This window comes from Neophocaena asiaeorientalis, unplaced genomic scaffold (genome assembly GCF_003031525.2).
Source record: "Neophocaena asiaeorientalis asiaeorientalis breed wild unplaced genomic scaffold, Neophocaena_asiaeorientalis_V1.1 scaffold432, whole genome shotgun sequence".
NCBI lineage: Eukaryota > Metazoa > Chordata > Mammalia > Artiodactyla > Phocoenidae > Neophocaena > Neophocaena asiaeorientalis.
Genome location: NW_020174549.1, coordinates 71,409 through 90,203, shown reverse-complemented (window position 1 = coordinate 90,203; position 18,795 = coordinate 71,409). Strand labels below are relative to the sequence as shown.

Here is an 18,795-nt window from a genome sequence, read left to right as displayed (position 1 = left end):
ATATTTGTTGAATTGCATAGAAGAAGCAATTTAAAAGCTGACAAGAGGAAACGGGACATATCAAGACTGAGCAAATGAAATCTTTGTCCAGATTTCCCACCCAGAAATAGTAGCTTTTCTGGGACAATCTACTATACTTTTGTTTCATAGATTATAAAATACTTTCTTACAAACTAATATAAAATACGATATATGTGAAAGTGCTTTACCAAAGTATCAAGTGCTATAAAATGTAAATATTTTAAGATTAAACCTTGAAATATTTAACGGGTTATTGTAATGCTTTGCAGATAGGATTTTTTTAAGGTTCTAACATATATATGCATATATAGTTTAAAAAAAAACTTTTTCATTATGGAAAATATCAAGCATACCAAAGCAGAGAGATTCAGTGCAATGAACCCTCATGTTGTCATCACTTAGTTTCAGCACTTATCAACTCGTGACCAATCTTGTTTCATCTCTGTCCTTACCCACTCCCTCATCCTCACACCAGGTGATTTTTTTTTTTAAGTGACATAAACAACAAAAATTTTTTATCTTGTAGTTCTGGAAGTTAGAAGTCCAAAATCAGTCTCATTGGATTAATATCAAGGTGTCAGTGGAACAGGATAGAAAGCCCAGAGATAAACCCACGCACATATGGTCAATTTATCTTTGATAAAGGAGGCAAGAATATACAATGGAGAAAAGACAGCTTCTTCAATAAGTGGTGCTGGGAAAACTGGGCAGCTACATGTAAAAGTATGAAATTAGAACACTCCCTAACACCATACACAAAAATAAACTCAAAATGGATTAAAGACCAACATGTAAGGCCAGACACTATCAAACTCTTAGAGGAAAACATAGGCAGAACACTCTGATAAATCAGAGCAAGATCCTTTTTGACCCACCTCCTAGAGAAATGGAAATAAAAACAAAAATAAACAAATGGGACCTAATGAAACTTAAAAGCTTTTGCACAGCAAAGGAAACCGGAATCGAGACGAAAAGACAACCCTCAGAACGGGAGAAAATATTTGCAAATGAAGCAACTGATAAAGGATTAATCTCCAAAATTTACAAGCAGCTCATGCAGCTTAATATGAGCTGTAGTGAGGTAAGTGTCTGTCGACAGACGAGTGGATGAAGAAGATGTGGCGCATACATTCAGTGGAATATCACTCAGCCATATAAGAAACGAAATTGAGTTATCTGTAGTGAGGTGGATGGACCTAGAGTCTGTCACACAGAGTGAAGTAAGTCAGAAAGAGAAAGACAAATACCGTATGCTAACACATATATATGGAATCTAAGAAAAAAAATGTCATGAAGAACCTAGGGGCAGGATGGGAATAAAGACACAGACCTACTAGAGAATGGACTTGAGGATATGGGGAGGGGGAAGGGTAAGCTGGGACAAAGTGAGAGAGTGGCATGGACGTATATACACTACCAAACGTAAGGTAGCTAGCTAGTGGGAAGCAGCCACATAGCACAGGGAGATCAGCTCGGTGCTTTGTGACCACCTAGAGGGGTGGGAGGGAGGGAGATGCAAGAGGGAGGAGATATGGGGATATATGTATATGTATGGCTGATTCACTTTGTTATAAAGCAGAAACTAACACACCATTGTAAAGCAATTATACTCCAATAAAGATGTTAAAGAAAGAAGTGGGTGGGGGGGCGGTAGGCAGGGCTGTGTCCCTTCTGAAGGCTCTAGGGGAGAATTTGTTCCTTCCCTTTCCAGTCTCTAGAGGCCGCCTGCATTCCTTGGCTCAGGCCTCTTCCTCTTTCTTCAAAGCCAGCAGCATTGCATCTCCTCTCCTCTCTGACATCCGCTTCCATCCTTGCATTTTTTTTTTAATTGAGATAAAATTCACATAACATAAAGTTCACCGAAGTGTATAAGTCAGTGGCTTTTATTATATTCACAATGTTTTGCAGTCACCACCATCTAATTTCAGGACATTTTCATCACCCCAAAAAGAAATCCCATACCCATTAAGTAATCACTTCCCATCCCCTCTTTTCCCCAGCCCAAATATCATGAATAATGTCGTTTGAACATTTGTTGTACAAGTTTTTGTGTGAAAACTTGCCTTCAATTATTTTGGCTGTATACTAGGGGATGGAATTAATTACTGGATCACATGGTAACTCTACGTTTAAGTTTTCGAACTGTCAGACTGTTTTCCGCAGTGACTGTGCCATTTTATATCTCCGCCAGCAAGGTATGAGGGTTCCGATCTCTCTATATACTTGCCAACACTTGTGATTTTCCTTTTTTTTTTTTTTTTTTTCTTTTATAGCATCCTAGTGGGTTCAGAATGGTATCCCAGGTGATCTAAAAAAAATTTTTTTTTGGCTTAAAACATATGTTGAAGTTTTATGTTTAGTCCACTTCCGTTTTTTGCTTTCCGTTCTCAGTATTTACCAATTAATACAAATAGTTGGCATTCATTCGATATCTACCATGTGCTGGGAGCTGTGTTGAACTCTTTCTTCACTTGTATTATTTCATTTACAGAGTGTAGATGCTCTTGCTTTTACCAGCAATCCAGATTCCTATGCATAGACAACCCAGAAGGTAATTATAAGGGTGAGGCAGAGAGTAGGTATGTCGCTTTAAGGAAGCTTGAAATAGGAAGAAACAAATTTATGAAGCCATGTACATTTGGCAGTAATGATGCTTATTACAGAAGGAAATTCTGTTCGCAGAAGGATTCACCCCAGGGTTCCTTTAAATAGCAAGCTCCCCTGATTCATTAAACAAAGTTCAGTGTGCTAAATCTGAAGAATGGATAACTCTTTTCAGAAGGTTATCTGTTACGTGAAATGAGGCATACCTAACTACTTATTTGCTCATTAGGCCTTTTCCCTAAGTCCTGTTCAGCATAGGCAAATGAGAGTATTGCTCGACAGGACTCCTGAGATAAAAATATCCCCTGGGCTTGGTAGTTACAAAGTCACTGCTCATCTTTAAAAGAGCGGTTTCTGCATGAAGCAGGGATAGGGCAGAGAAACGCAGCATTGAAGGCAGTACCAACGATGGCTTCGTTTTGGGGTGAAGAAAGGTTGGGGGTTGAGAAATCAAGGGGAAGAGTGGAAGTAAAGGTAAATGCTTCTTTTCAAAAAGGTTGAATGAGACAGGAAGGAGAGTGGAGACGATGAAAGGTCAAGAGATAGATTTTTTTTTTCTTCAGGTAGAAAGAGAACCAACCATCTTTTTGTAGACTCAGAATAGAACTGTATGAGGAGATGTTGAAGATAAACAGTAGAGAAGGTATAATTAATTGATGGTGGCAGGTGCATGATAGTGAGCTAATGGGTCAAGGACACAGATGGAATAGTTAGCTTTGGGGAGGGGGCTCTTCTCTACAGCCACTTGAGGCACGGAGGCAAAGGTGGCACCCAGTAGAGTCTTTACTCTTGAGATCTAAAGCATACGGGCTTTCCAAAGCTCTTCAAGTCGAGGCTGTTGAATTCTCTCATACCCGGGCTTCCAAAGCTCTTCAAGTCGAGGCTGTTGAATTCTCTCATACCCGGGCTTCCAAAGCTCTTCAAGTCGAGGCTGTTGAATTCTCTCATACCCAAGTGCTTCCTTTCCAGCAGTGCTGGTGTTGCCAATTCCTAAATATTTGAAAGCTTTCGTGTTATAAATTGGGTTGCTTCTTGGCTTTCTCACTCTAAGTGCTTAGGTTTCCACATTGCCTAAGTCCTTGTTCCTGTATCTTATTTATTTCAGCATTTGTGTGTGTGTGTGTGTGTGTGTGCGCTTGGGGGTCTCTAACTTAAAAAAAAAATCTCTGTTTTCACACATTACAGAGTTTAAGGAGGTTGCAGACTTAAATGCTTGTTCCAGTTTTTCCATCTCCTCGTCAACACTTGTTCTTTCCTTTCCTGTCTTTCTCTGTCTCTATTATGGTCATCCTAGTGGGTGTGAAGTGGTATCTCACTGTGGTTTTTTTTTTTTTTTAACATCTTTATTGGAGTATAATTGCTTTACAGTGGTGTGTTAGTTTCTGCTTTATAACAAAGTAAATCAGCTATACATATACATATATCCCCATATCTCCTCCCTCTTGCGTCTCCCTCCCACACTCCCTCTCCCACCCCTCTAGGTGGTCACAAAGCACCGAGCTGATCTCCCTGTGCTATGTGGCTGCTTCCCACTAGCTAGCTACCTTATGTTTGGTAGTGTATATATGTCCATGCCACTCTCTCACTTTGTCCCAGCTTACACTTCCCCACCCATGTCCTCAAGTCCATTCTCTACGTCTGCGTCTTTATTCCTGTCCTGCTCCTAGGTTCTTCAGAACGCTTTTTTTTTTAGATTCCATATATATGTGTTAGCATACGGTATTTGTTTTTCTCTTTCTGACTTACTTCACTCTGTATGACAGACTCTAGGTCCAGCCACCTCACTACAAATAACTCAATTTCGTTTCTTTTTATGGCTAATATTCCATTGTATATATGTGCCACATCTTCTTTATCCATTCATCGGTCGATGGACACTTAGGTTGCTTCCATGTCGTGGCTACTGTAAATAGAGCTGCAGTGAACATTGTGGTACATGTCTCTTTTAATTATGGTTTTCTCAGGATATATGCCCAATAGTGGGATTCCTGGGTCATATGGCAGTTCTATTTTTAGTGTTTTAAGAAACCTCCATACTGTTCTCCATAGTGGCTGTATCAATTTACATTCCCACCAACAGTGCAAGAGGGTTCCCTTTTCTCCACACCCTCTCCAGCATTTATTGTTTGTAGGTTTTTTGGTGATGGCCATTCTGACTGGTGTGAGGTGATACCTCACTGTAGTTTTTTGTTTGTTTGTTTGTGGTACGCGTGCCTCTCACTGCTGTGGCCTCTCCCATTGCGGAGCACAGGCTCCGGACGTGCAAGCTTAGTGGCCATGGCTCACGGGCCTAGCCGCTCCGCGGCATGTGGGATCTTCCTGGACCGGGGCACGAACCCGTGTCCCCTGCATCGGCAGGCGGACTCTCAACCACTGCGCCACCAGGGAAGCCCCTCATTGTAGTTTTGATTTCCATTTCTCTAATGATTATCTCACTGTGGTTTTGGTTTGTATTTCCCTAATGACTAATGATGTCGAGCGTCTTTTCATGTGCGTTTTGGCCATTTGTACATCTTCTTTGGAGAAATGTCTACTGGGTCATTTGCCCTTTTTTAAATATAAATGTTCTTTTAATATTTCATAACCAAAACATTTTCAAATTGTGCATTAGCAGATACTCTCTTTCCCTGTGGTGGCAGTAATGAGGAAGGCCGTTTAATCAAGCTGCTATGGAAATAGGTTAAAGCTCAAAGATCCCTTGGAAGCCAGGTAGTTTTAAATTGCCGACAATATTGGCTCAGAGTAAATACGATGGAGAGATTTATTTGAGTGAGGAGTAAAGGAAGTTATATTATTAAGAACCTTTAAGCATAAACCTAAACAAAAAAATTGCCTTAGAAAAGGTATTTTTTTAGATACATGGGTTTCCCTAATGTACTTATTTTTTCATTCACCAAATTCTTTTACCCCTTGAACTGGGAGTAAGATGTTAAGGTATTTAAATAAATTTTTGTGTGGCTGATGTTGTCTGACTCCTTTCCTTTCTTTCTTATCTTGCCTTAACTTTCCCATTATATCACCTGTGCATCAAGCAACGTAAAGATAACTATACTGTCCGATTTACCGGTAGATGTTAACTGACTGTTTTCTGTGTTCCAGGGACCATGCTCTACTGTTTCATTTCTTGTATTATAAAATTGACCGGGTAGTTGTGATTTACTCCACTGGTATTTTTTTTTCAGAAATATTTATACTGATGACTACATAAAGATCTGACCGATGAAGAAAGACTGTTCTTGACAGATGGGTCCTAGGACTTATTTGCTAGCCTGGTTTTTCTTTGGACTTTCTTATCAGTTACTCTGAATATTTTTGTTCATGTCATTGTAGCCACTTCCTGAGAAGTTTGTGGTGAAAGGTGTTGTGGATCGTTTTTCAGAAGAGTTTGTGGAGACCAGAAGAAAAGCTTTGGATAAATTCCTGAAAAGAATTACGGATCATCCTGTGCTTTCTTTCAATGAACACTTTAATGTTTTCCTTACTGCTAAGGTAAGCAGAATTTTTCATGTTCCTCTCCCAGGTTAGCATTCTTTGGGCTCGCTCTTAAAAGCTGTTTTGATCTCTCACAAGCCACCCCTGTAGTGGGTGTCACAGAATTGCTCTGGGTTTGTTTTGTTTTTGTTTTTGTTTCTGGTGCTCATCGGCCCTGGCACGGTTTCCATGTTAGAATTTAGGAGAAATATCCCCCTGCAGCAGTCAAGGAAGTTACAATAGTTTCACTTACCAAAAGCAGGGATAAGTGTTTCCCTACACACTTAACCGGCGATATTATTGGGTGAGGCCGTTGTGACCAACGGTGGGCACGAAAGGGAAAGAATGTTTATTGAGTGTTTGGTAAGGACATATTTCACAGGAGCCCTGTGAGTATTTGCTTATAGCCTCATTTCACAGGCAAGGAAACTAAAGTTCAGGGCGTGTGTACTAGTTCAGCTGGCATCACTAGGATGTGAAGTAGGGTCATTGTGGCTCCTGAGGCCACAGTTTGCACAGACTGCCCGACCAAGAGTAGTTCAGCATTACTTGCCCACGGCCAAGTTCCTAGCCAGTGGGCATTTCCCAGGCACTTGTATTCAAACTCAAGCTGGCGCCCCCGACTTTTCTCTGAACTTCCCTGTTGGCAGAACTGACCGGCAGCCTGAGGCGCTCGACTCTGATTGTCTGCAGATATGGGAGCTTGTGTTCAGACCCTTGTGCCAGCTTCCCTCCAGCCCCATCTGTTTAGTTTCATGTGTCCTATTCTCACATTCAGGCCATAGGTAATTCATTCCATGTTGGCAAGGGTATTAAGGCCCAGGTACTTTTCAGTTTTCTTTTTCAAAATGGCAAAATGGAGAAATATTTACAGACAACATCAGTTGCCGTAAAGACGTTGGAGGGGATGCCATTCTCCAGACGTAAGAGCCACCTGGCAAAGTCCTCCAGTGTTGTGGGTTTTCTTTTTTACTTTTTCCTGGACCTCAGTTGGCACTTAGCCTCCTTGATGACATTCCTGTTCCTCTTCTTTTTTTCCCTGGAAACCTTTCCCACACAGGTCAAACTTGTGTTCTTTTTAAAAATAAGTATTTCCTGGTGAACTGCTTCTCGGACGTAGTTCTTCCAGTGACTACACAAAGTAAAATCCACTCTCTTCTCCAAAAGTGCAGCTCACTGTTTCACCCAGATTAGTGGTTCGTTGTCCAGGCAGGCCCTCAAGTTTCGTCATTTTTATTGAATAAAGAAAGAGACAAAGGAGGAGAAAGCTTGGACCGCCAGTCGTTAGGAATTTTTGTAAAGAATAAGTAGGAAAGGTGGTTTTTTCTTTTCTTTTCTTTTCTTTTTTGGGTATATGTGGTGTTCATCTGTGGACCAAGCAATATGAACTGATTTTATTTTTAATTTGCTCAATTTTGTTACTGAAGTATAACATACATAGAGAAAAATATACAAATCACAGCTCAATAAATGATCACAAAATGAACATACCTTTATAATCACTACCCAATCAAGACAGAAAATCCCCAGCACACTGGAAGCCTCTCTCATCTCTGCTCCCAATCACTACCACCCCCCTCCTCCCCAGGGTAAACAGTATCCTGATTTCTATCATCAGAGATAACTGATTTTTTTTTTTAAAGCCCTCCAAAGTCTTAATCAAAATCTAACTTGACGTGAGTGAGTATGGGGGAGTTGGCTTGTTTAAAAACAACAGCCTCCTGCCTTAGTTCAGTTTTATTTGCTGAAGCAAATGCACTAAATAACCTCATCTTTTCTTTTATTTCTTTTTAATTGTGGGAAAATACACATGACATAAAATTTACCATCTTAACCATTTTACAGTGTACAGCTGGGAAATGTTAAGTATATTCACCCTGTCGTACATCTAATCTCCAGAACTCTTTCATCCTGCAAAACTGAAACTCTGTACCCACTAAACAATAACTCCCCATCTCACCCACCCCGTACCCCCATCTTTTCTCTTAAAACGCTTTGAATAACTTGGTCCTTTCCTTAGATAGGCCACTGACATGCTCTGCCATAGTGAACGCAGAAGCTCTCCTCTTCCTTATGATGACATGATCTTACCACAAATTAGAAGGGTCCTTAAGAAGAAACCACTGATGCTGGGGGAGGTGGAGGATGCTTAGTATCAGCTGTGTTCAAATCAGTGTTTTCATCGTTGGCAGAATGGGTGCAGCAGTCAGATAGGTACGACTAAATAACTGTACTCAACACGTTAATGCACTTGGTTAACTGGGGATTCTTTGTAAAGTGCTACTTGAAGTAGAGTTTATGCAGTCCAGTGAGTCCATTTGGATCGAACCCTGATCCAAAAAAACATTGTGGAGCAATTCCTAGAACTCCAGGGCTTCAGTTACAGACTTGTGAAAGCCTGGTGCCTACAGGGATGCTTCTATCTAGAGTGTATGAGGTTAGAAGGGGAGATAAGATCATTATTTTATTAAAAATGTTTTTCTTTGGCTGTGGCATGCAGGATCTTAGCTCCCCAACCAGGGATCCAACCCTCGCACCCTGCAGTGGAATCGCGGCGTCCTAACCACTGGACCTCCAGGGAAATCCCCGAGATGGGATCTTTAGAACATTGTCTCAGGCAGGTGGCATAGAAAGGAAGGACAGAGATGGAGGAGGGAGCTTACAGGAGGTTGCTGCCATTTTTAAGATCGGTGAGCTTCGCATGTATTTCACATGCTGACGGATTAGAAGTTGAAATTATAGACAGGAGAGAAGGGATGGTTGAGAGGGCAAGGGCCTTGGCTGGTGGGGGAAGTGTGGACAGGAGAGGGCAGAATCAAGAGCAGAAGTGAAGGCCTTGGCTGCGTGGAGGAGGAGGACGTGAAATCAGGAGGGATCTACACTTCAGGCACTTTTGGAGACCTGAGCGTGGGATGGTGTGTCACGTGGGAAGGGGCTGTCAGACAGCTGCGTTAACCTCTGCTCTATCCCTACATGAGACAAGGTCACCAGAAAGCAGTGGCCTTGTGCCGTGTTCCCTTCTCTCCCTGTAGACCTGTCCCTCTAGGACTGGGAATTATCATTCTGTTAGTATCGAGGGTAGACATAAGGAACAGACACCGGCATCTTCTGTAAAACCACTTTTGAAGGCACCATTAAGGTAAGTGACATAGAGCAACGGGAAGATACTGAAGATTCCCCTTAGAGTTTATTGATAGGAAGAAACTTATTTTACCTGGCAGACTAATATGCTTTTTAGGTTTCAGTTCAGCGGAGTATGCAGCTGAACGTATTTCCCATTAATGCCTCAACCAAGAAATCCAGGGTAAAATGTTTTGTCATTGGCAGCATCTATCCTTGGCCTGGGTTTTGTAGCACCACCTTTCCTGTCACTGTCTCCTGCTTCCCACCCTCCACTTCCCTTATATGGCTTTGGTTAGGATATAAATAAATGAATGGAATGAATCTCAGCTCTTGAATTTTGCTCCTAAAGACAATTTAGGATATTTTGTATAGGACAAAGGGACACTTTTTAAAAAACTTGTATTTAAACAGTTGTGTTTAAAGGAAGGTGTGCTGGGTGAGTGAACGTGATTGGAAAGGTAGGAGTCCAGCTCTGTATAAAGAGACCTGGGCGTAAAGGTGCAGGAGTATGAGCATGGTGGCTGTGATGGCTGTGATGGCAAGGAGAGGAGACGTGTGTGTGTGTGTGTGTGTGTGTGTGTGTGTGTGTGTGTGTGTGTGTGTGTGTGTGGTGAGCGCCTTAACCTAACTCACCTCCTTATTTTCTGAGTCTTCCATTTCCAAAAGGAAGTTGCCTAAAGGAGTTGGCTTACTGAGTCCTGGCCATGTGAGCAGTCGAGCCCTTTGAGTTTGTTTGTTCATGTGTCATCCTTAGGACCTGAATGCCCATAAGAAGCAAGGGATGGCGTTGCTGACTCGAGTGGGTGAGTCGGTCAAGCATGTCACTGGCGGCTACAAGCTGAGGAGTCGGCCTCTCGAGTTTGCAGCCATAGGCGAGTACTTAGACACATTTGCGCTCAAGCTGGGAACCATTGATCGAATAGCCCAGCGGATCATCAAGGAGGAAATAGGTGAGCTCGCTGTTGAGTTCTTGATCAGGCCCAGGGGCCACGTTTGCAGAAATGGCATTCATTGCGCCAAGCAGAATCAAAATGCAGAAATGCTGGAGCAGCAGAACCAGGCCACATTTTGCTTATAAAAGTAATAAATAAATACAAGAGGCGGGGGAGGTAGTTGTGACCAGAGTATAATTTTGCACCCCGTCCCTTGCCCTGCATTTCATCCTTGTGTTTGCTTTCCCCATAGCAAACAACTACTCTGAGCCTCTAGGCTTTTCCACTTTTCTCTCGCTCAACTTCCCTTCATCCATAGCAATGATCATTTAAGAAATAAACTTAAGTATCTTTTCTGGCAGAGAGAGGTTTCAAAATGAGAGCAGTGTTAGCCAGAGTTACTATCCTAACGAGCCTTCAGGCTTGAAATCGACTCACCTGCCTGCCCTTGCTTCATTTCAAACCCACCCTTCCTGACCCAGGGAGTTACGAGGCCTTTGTTCTTGCCACCACTTCCTCCCCACCCTTCTCGTGGCCACTTGCTTTTTTGTGTCCCAGAATGTTGGGGCCCTTTGTTTTCTTACACGTATGTAGGCCAAATAGACCTGAACAGTGTTAATGATCATGCTGGCATGTGATGTGAAACACATAGAGAAGGATTCTCCGGTAGTTGCCATCCATTGGTTACTAAAAAATGGCAACAACATTTTGTGGTAATGGCAAGAATCCTGGTGACAAATGATAGGCCAGGTTTTTTTGTGGGGGAAATCAAACAACATTTTTCCTTGTTCCCTGTGCTTTAATTCTCCTTTACCTGCTGTTGGTATCCTGTAGGGCCTGCAGGTTTTAGAAATGGCTTTAGGTACCATCTACACCTAAAGATCATGTGGGGTAAATTCTGATGGGACCAAGGTGTTGGGGTGACCCCTGAATGAGAGAGTTGAGTCTGCTTAGGTAAGACCACATTTCTTGTATCAACTGTTTCCTAAAATTCCATTATTTTTCCATTGTGACTGTTTTTTTTTTTAATTTTTAAAAACACCCCCCTAAACCTATATGAAACTCTACCTCCATTGCCTGTTAAAATATGGCTTCACTGTAGGGGTAGGTGAGTAGGTTTCTAGGAAGATATTTGGTGGATGTAGCTCCCACCACTTTCCCCCAAAGGCATTGCGGTCCCCATTATCCAGAGGCATGACATTCCTATTATGGAGTAGAGTTGATTGATGTTATAGTGTTAGCTGTAATATCAGCTTTTGGAGATTAAAAAAATTGGTTATAAACAGTGTTGTATTTAAAGGAAAGTGTACTCAGAGAGCTCTTGGCTGCATTGGTTATTGAGTCAGTAATACCAGTGATTGCTACCCAGCCGATCTTAATTGGTTTCTCTTCCCCCTTTAGAGTACCTTGTAGAGCTGAGAGAATATGGGCCTGTGTACTCCACATGGAGTGCGTTAGAGGGGGAGCTGGCTGAGCCCCTGGAGGGTGTGTCAGCCTGCATCGGCAACTGCTCCACAGCCTTGGAAGAGCTGACAGAGGACATGACAGAAGACTTTCTACCTGTGCTCAGGGAATATATTTTATACTCTGACTGCATGAAGGTAAGCTGACTCACTTCTTGTGCACTTAGGTACTTTCTTTGTTGTAGTCGTTAATCAAAAAGTAATTGATTATTGCCTATTTGCATGTGGTACAGATTTCCTTCTTCCTGGGTGGGCAGGATCAGAAATGTGGACTTGACCTCATGGACATGTGAAAAGAACACATGGTGAACCAAGTGTGTGAATTAAATGAAAGAAGAAAAGTTTAGAAGAGATTCTTATTAGTGTTCTCTGAGAGTTAGAGAATAGCATCTGCTGATTAAGAACAGTATGTTGTGGAAAAAGAGCAATTGGATAATTAGAGCTCTTGGAGGTTAAAATATGATGGCTGAAATAAAATTGAAAAGTAAAGTTGGAAGATGAGGCTTAGGAAATCTTGGAAAGTAAAACAAATTTTAAAAGTAGTTGGAGGGCTTCCCTGGTGGCGCAGTGGTTGGGAGTCCACCTGCCGATGCGGGTTCATGCCCCGGTCTGGGAGGATCCCTCATGCCGCAGGGCGGCTGGGCCCGTGAGCCATGGCCGCTGGACCTGTGCATCCGGAGTCTGTGCTCAGCGGTGGGAGAGGCCACAACAGTTAGAGGCCTGCGTACTGCAAAAAAAAAAAAAAAAAAAAAAAGGTAGCTGGAGAGAGGGCAGACAGCAGAAGCAAGAAGAAGAACTACAGTCCTATAGCCTGTGGAAGGAAAACCACATTCACAGAAAGATAGACAAAATGAAAAGGCAGAGGACTATGTACCAGATGAAGGAACAACATAAAGCCCCAAAACAACAAATGAAGTGGAGATAGGCAACCTTCCAGAAAAAGAATTTAGAATAACAAGAGTGAAGATGATCTAGGACCTCAGAAACAGAATGGAGGCAAAGATGGAGAAGATGCAAGAAATGTTTAACAAAGACCTAGAAGAATTAAAGAACAAACAAACATATGAACAATAGAGTAACTGAAATGAAAAGTACACTAGAAGGGATCAATAGCAGAGTGACTGAGGCAGAAGAACGGATAAGTGACCTGGAAGACAGAATGGTGGAGTTCACTGCCATGGAACAGAATAAAGAAAAAAGAATGAAAAGAAACGAAGACAGCCTAAGAGACCTCTGAGACGACATTAAATGCACCACATTCGCATTATAGGGCTACCAGAAGAAGAGAGAGAGAAAGGACCCGAGAAAATATTTGAAGAGATTATAGTCGAAAACTTCCCTAACATGGGAAAGAAAATAGCCACCCAAGTCCAGAAACGCAGAGAGTCCCTGGCAGGGTAAACCCAGAGAGAAACATGCCAAGACACATAGTAATCAAATGGACAAAAATTAAAGACAAAGAAAAATTATTAAAAGCAACAAGGGAAAGACAACAAATATCATACAAGGGAACTCCCATAAGGTTAACAGCTGATTTCTCAGCAGAAACTCTACAAGCCAGAAGGGAGTGGCACAATATATTTAGAGTGATGAAAGGGAAGAACCTACAACCAAGAATACTCTACCTGGCAAGGATCTCATTCAGATTTGACAGAGAAATCAAAGGCTTTATAGGCAAGCAAAAGCTAAGAGAATTCAGCACCACCAAACTGTCTCTACAACAGATGTTAAAGGAACTCCTCTAAAGTGGGAAACACAAGAGAAGAAAAGGACCTACAAAAACAAACCTAAAACAATTTAGAAAATTGTAATAGGAACATACATGTCGATAATTACCTTAAACATGGATGGACTAAATGCTCCAACCAAAAGACACAGGCTTGCTGAATGGATACAAAAACAAGACCCACATATATGCTGTCTACAAGAGGCCCACTTCAGACCTAGGGACACATGCAGACTGAAAGTGAGGGGATGGAAAAAGATATTCCATGCAAATGGAAGTCAAAAGAAAGCTGAAGTAGCAGTACTCATATCAGATAAAATAGACTTTAAAATAAAGAATGTTACAAGAGACAAGGAAGGACACTACATAATGATCAAGGGATCAATCCAAGAAGAAGATATAACAATTATAAACATATATGCACCCAACATGGGAGCATTGCTAACAGCTCTAAAGGAGGAAATCGACAGTAACACAATAATAGTGGGGGACTTTAACACCTCACTTACACCAATGTACAGATCATCCAGACAGAAAATTAATAAGGAAACACAAGCTTTAAATGACACAACAGACCAGATAGATTTAATTGATATTTATAGGACATTCCATCCGAAAACAGCAGATTACACTTCCTTCTCAAGTGCACACAGAACATTCACCAGGATAAATCACATCTTGGGTCACAAATCAAAACTCAGTAAATTTAAGAAAACTGAAATCATATCAAGCATCTTTTCTGACCACAGTGCTGTGAAATCAGAAATAAATTACAGGGAGAAAAATGTAAAAAACACAAACACATGGAGGATAAACAATACATTACTAAATAACCAAGAGATCACTGAAGAAATCAAAGAGGAAATCAAAAAATACCTAGAGACAAATGACAATGAAAACACAACGATCCAAAACCTATGGGATGCAGGAAAAGCAGTTCTAAGAGGGAAGTTTATAGCAATACAGTCGTACCTCAAAAAGCAAGAAAAATCTCAAACAATCTAACCTTACACCTAAAGAAACTAGAGGAAGTAGAACAAACAAAACCCAAAGTTAGTAGAGGGAAAGAAATCATAAAGATCAGAGCAGAAATAAATGAAATAGAAACAAAGAAAACAATACCAAAGATCAATAAAATTAACAGCTGGTTCTTTGAGAAGATAAACAAAATTGGTAAACCTTTTAGCCAGACTCTTCAAGAAAAAGAGGGAGAGGACTCAGATCAAAAAAATTAGAAATGAAAAAGGAGAAGTTACAACAAACACTGCAGAAATACAAAGCATCATAAGAGACTACTACAGACAACTCTATGCCAATAAAATGGACAGCCTGGAAGAAATGGATACATTCTTAGAAAAGTATAACCTTCCAAGACTGAACCAGGAAGAAATAGAAAATATGAACAGACCAATCACAAGCAATGAAATTGAAACTGTGATTAAAAATCTTCCAGCAAACAAAAGTCCAGGACCAGATGGCTTCACAAGTGAATTCTATCAAACATTTAGAGAGAGCTAACACCCGTCCTTCTCAAACTCTTCCAAAAAATTGCAGAGGAAGGAACACTCCCAAAGTCATCCTATGAGGCCACCGTCATCCTATGAGGCCACCATCACCCTGATACCAAAACCAGGCAAAGATACTGCAAAAAAAGAAAATTACAGGCTAATATCAGTGATGAATATAGATGCAAAAATCCTCGACAAAATACTAGCAAACAGAATCCAACAACACATTAAAAGGATCATACACCATGATCAAGTGGGATTTATCCCAGGGATGCAAGGATTCTTCAATATACGCAAGTCAATCAATGTGATACACCATATTAACAAATTGAAGAATAAAAACCATATGATCATCTCAATAGATGCAGAAAAAGCTTTTGACAAAATTCAATACCCATTTATGATAAAACCTATCCAGAGGCTGGGCATAGAGGGAACCTACCTCAACATAATAAAGGCCATATATGACAAACTCACAGTAAACATCATTCTCAAGGGTGAAAACTGAAAGCATTTCCTCTAAGATCAGGAACAAGACAAGGATGTCCACCCTCTCCACTTTTATTCAACATAGGTTTGGAAGTCCTAGCCACAGCAATCAGAGAAGGAAAAGAAATAAAAGGAATCCAAATTAGAAAAGAAGAAGTAAAACTGTCACTGTTTGCAGATGACATGGTTTTATACATAGATAATCCTAAAGATGCCACCAGGAAACTACTAGAGCTAATCAATGAATTTGGTAAAGTTGCAGGACACAAAATTAATGCACAGAAATCTCTTGCATTCCTATACACTAACAACAGAAGATCAGAAAGAGAAATTAAGGAAACAATCCCATTCACCGTTGTACCAAAAAGAATAAAATACCTAGGAATAAACCTACCTAAGGAGGTAAAAGACCTGTACTCAGAAAACTGTAAGACACTGATGAAAGAAATCAAAGATGACACAAATGGAGAGATACACCATGTTCTTGGAAGAATCAATATCGTGAAAATGACTATACTATCCAAAGCAATCTACAGATTCAGTGCCATCCCAATCAAATTACCAATGGCATTTTTTACAGAACTGGAACAAAAAATCTTAAAATTTGTATGGAGACACAAAAGATCCCAATTAGCCAATCCTGAGGGAAAAAAATGGAGCTGGAGGAATCAGACTCCCTGACTTCAGACTATACTACAAAGCTATAGTAATCAAGCCAGTATGGTACTAGCACAAAAACAGAAATATAGATCAATGGAACAAGATAGAAAGCCCAGAGATAAACCCACACAGCTGTGGTCGCCTAATCTATGGCAAAGGAGGCAAGGATATAAAATAGAGAAAAGATACCCTCTTCAATAAGCGGTGCTGGGAAAACTGGTCAGCTATATGTAAAAGAATGAAATTAGAACACTCCCTAATACCATACACAAGAGTAAACTCAGAATGGATTAAAGTCTTACCTAAATGTAAGACCGGACATTATAAAACTCTTAGAGGAAAACATAGGAAGAACACTCTTTGACATAAATCACAGCAAGGTCTTTTTTGACCCACCTCCTAGAGTAATGGAAATAAAGACAAAAATAAACAAATGGGACCTAATGAAACTTAAAAGGTTTTGCACAGCAAAGGAAACTATAAACAAGATGAAAAGACAACCCTCAGAGTGGGAGAAAATATTTGCAAATGAATCAACGGACAAAGGATTAATCTCCAAAATATATAAACAGCTCATGCTGCTCAGTATCAAAAAAACAACGCAGTTCAAAAATGGAGAGAAGACCTAAATAGACATTCCTCCAAAGAAGACATACAGATGGCTAAGAGGCACGTGAAAAGCTCTCAACACCACTAATTATTAGAGAAATGCAAATCAAAACCACAGTGAGGTGTCACCTCACACTGGTTAGAATGGGCATCATTAGAAAACATACAAACAGTGAATGCTGGAGAGGGTGTGGAGAAAAGGGAACCCTCTTGCACTGTTGGTGGGAATGTAAATTGATACAGCCACTATGGAGAACAGTATGGAGGTTCCTTAAAAAACTAAAAATAGAATTACCATATGACCCAGCAATCCCACTACTGGGCATACACCCAGAGAAAAACCATAATTCAAAAAGACACATGCATCCCAGTGTTAACTGCAGCACTATTTACAATAGCTAGGTCATGGAAGCACCCTTAATGCCCATCGACAGACGAATGGATAAAGAAGATGTGGTACATATATACAATGGAATATTACTCAGCCATTGGGTCATTTGTAGAGATGTGGATGGACCTAGAGACTGTCATACGGAGTGAAGTAAGTCAGAAAGAGAAAAACAAATACTGTATATTAATGCATATATGTGGAATCTAGAAAAATAGTACAGATGAACCAGTTTGCAAGGCAGAGGTAGAGACACAGATGTAGAGAACAAACATATGGACAACCAGGTTTCCCTGGTGGTGCACTGGTTAAGAATCCGCCTGCCAATGCAGGGGACACGGGTTTGAGCCCTGGTCTGGGAAGAGTCCACATGCTGTGGAGCAGCTAAGCCCGTGCACCACAACTACTGAACCTGTGCTCTAGAGCCCGTGAGCCACAACTACTGAGCCTGTGTGCCACAACTACTGAAGCCCACGTGCCTAGAGCCTGTGCTCCACAACAAGAGAAGCCACCGCAATGAGAAGCCCACACACTGCAACGAAGAGTAGCCCCTGCTTGCTGCAACTAGAGAACGTACATGTGTAGCAACAAAGACCCAAAGCAGCCAAAAATAAAAAAAATTAAATAAATTTATATTAAAAAAAATTGTATGGACACCATGGGGGGAAAGCGGGGGTGGGTGGTGGTGGTGGTGTGATGAACTGGGAGATTGGGATTGACATATATACACTACTATGTATAAAATAGATAACTAATAAGAACCTACTATATAAAAAATAAAAGTAGTTGGAAAGTAGAACAAAAATGCAAAAATACTGAAAATGTGAAAGAATGATAAGAGACGTGGAGGGTTAATCTCAGAAGTTCAGCATCCAACTGATAGGAGTTCCTGATTGAGAGAACAGAGAAAACTGAGGGAAGGAAATTATGAAAGAAATAATACAAGAAAATCTCCCTAAGCTGAAGGCCGTTACAGGTTAATTACCCAGCAAAAGGAATGGACAGAGAACCAACACAAAGCATATCATTGTAAAATTTTAGAACAAAAGTGGTAAGGATCAAATGCTTTAATGTCCACATTAGAAACTGCCCCAGTCTGCACTTAGACTGGTTGGAGAGCATAGCTTCTGGGGACTACTACGATTGTAGACAAGGTTCATCTTGTCTAACTTGCTCATTTTATAGATGAAGAAGCAGAGCCCCATGGGTAGATCTTTTCTCTGTTCCATGGCCCCAATTCTAATGAGCAGCCACCTTATATTTGTGTCTTTACTGTTGGCGAGAGAAACTGGATCAGTTCCTGCTTCTCAAAGCTGAGGCTCAAATTATCTCTCTCTAAGTATAATTGTGGCTGGGTACATTCTGTTCCCTTTGGAGGCAGAGAGAAAGCACCGAAAAAGGAGGGTCATTATCAGGCCATGTGGAACAGATGAATAATGTTCAGGGAACAATGAGGACAGCTTGTACTGGAAAGATGGTTGAAGATGTGTATTCCAAAGTTGCTACGGAGTGAACAGTGCTTGAGAGAGAGGGGTACCAAAGTTACCCTCAGGCTCAAGACTCAAGTTAAGCACACTGTAGACATCTGCAGGTGAGCCCTTCTGTGGGCTCACATCCTATACACAATGTGTGTGTAAAATGTAATTATGATAGTAACGGGCTGAGAGAGAACACGTTAGAGTCTTTAGCAAAGTTCTGGCAGTGCCTTTTGAGTACTGGCATCACTACGACCAGGCCAAAAGTTGGAGAATTTTTATTTAAGAAGATTAGGGCAGGGCCCTATACTTCATATCCCACACTG

The 18,795-nt window shown here is 41.0% G+C and overlaps 1 protein-coding gene across 1 annotated transcript in view; it reads left to right on the top strand.

Annotated features, from left to right (window-relative positions):
- SNX30 (sorting nexin family member 30) overlaps positions 1-18,795 on the top strand; it is a 111,889-nt gene that overhangs the window by 69,410 nt on the left and 23,684 nt on the right. The window contains exons 5-7 of the mRNA XM_024757282.1: positions 5,956-6,114; positions 9,974-10,169; positions 11,553-11,752. Coding sequence (XP_024613050.1) covers positions 5,956-6,114; positions 9,974-10,169; positions 11,553-11,752 — 555 coding nt within the window. The remainder of the gene's footprint in view (positions 1-5,955; positions 6,115-9,973; positions 10,170-11,552; positions 11,753-18,795) is intronic.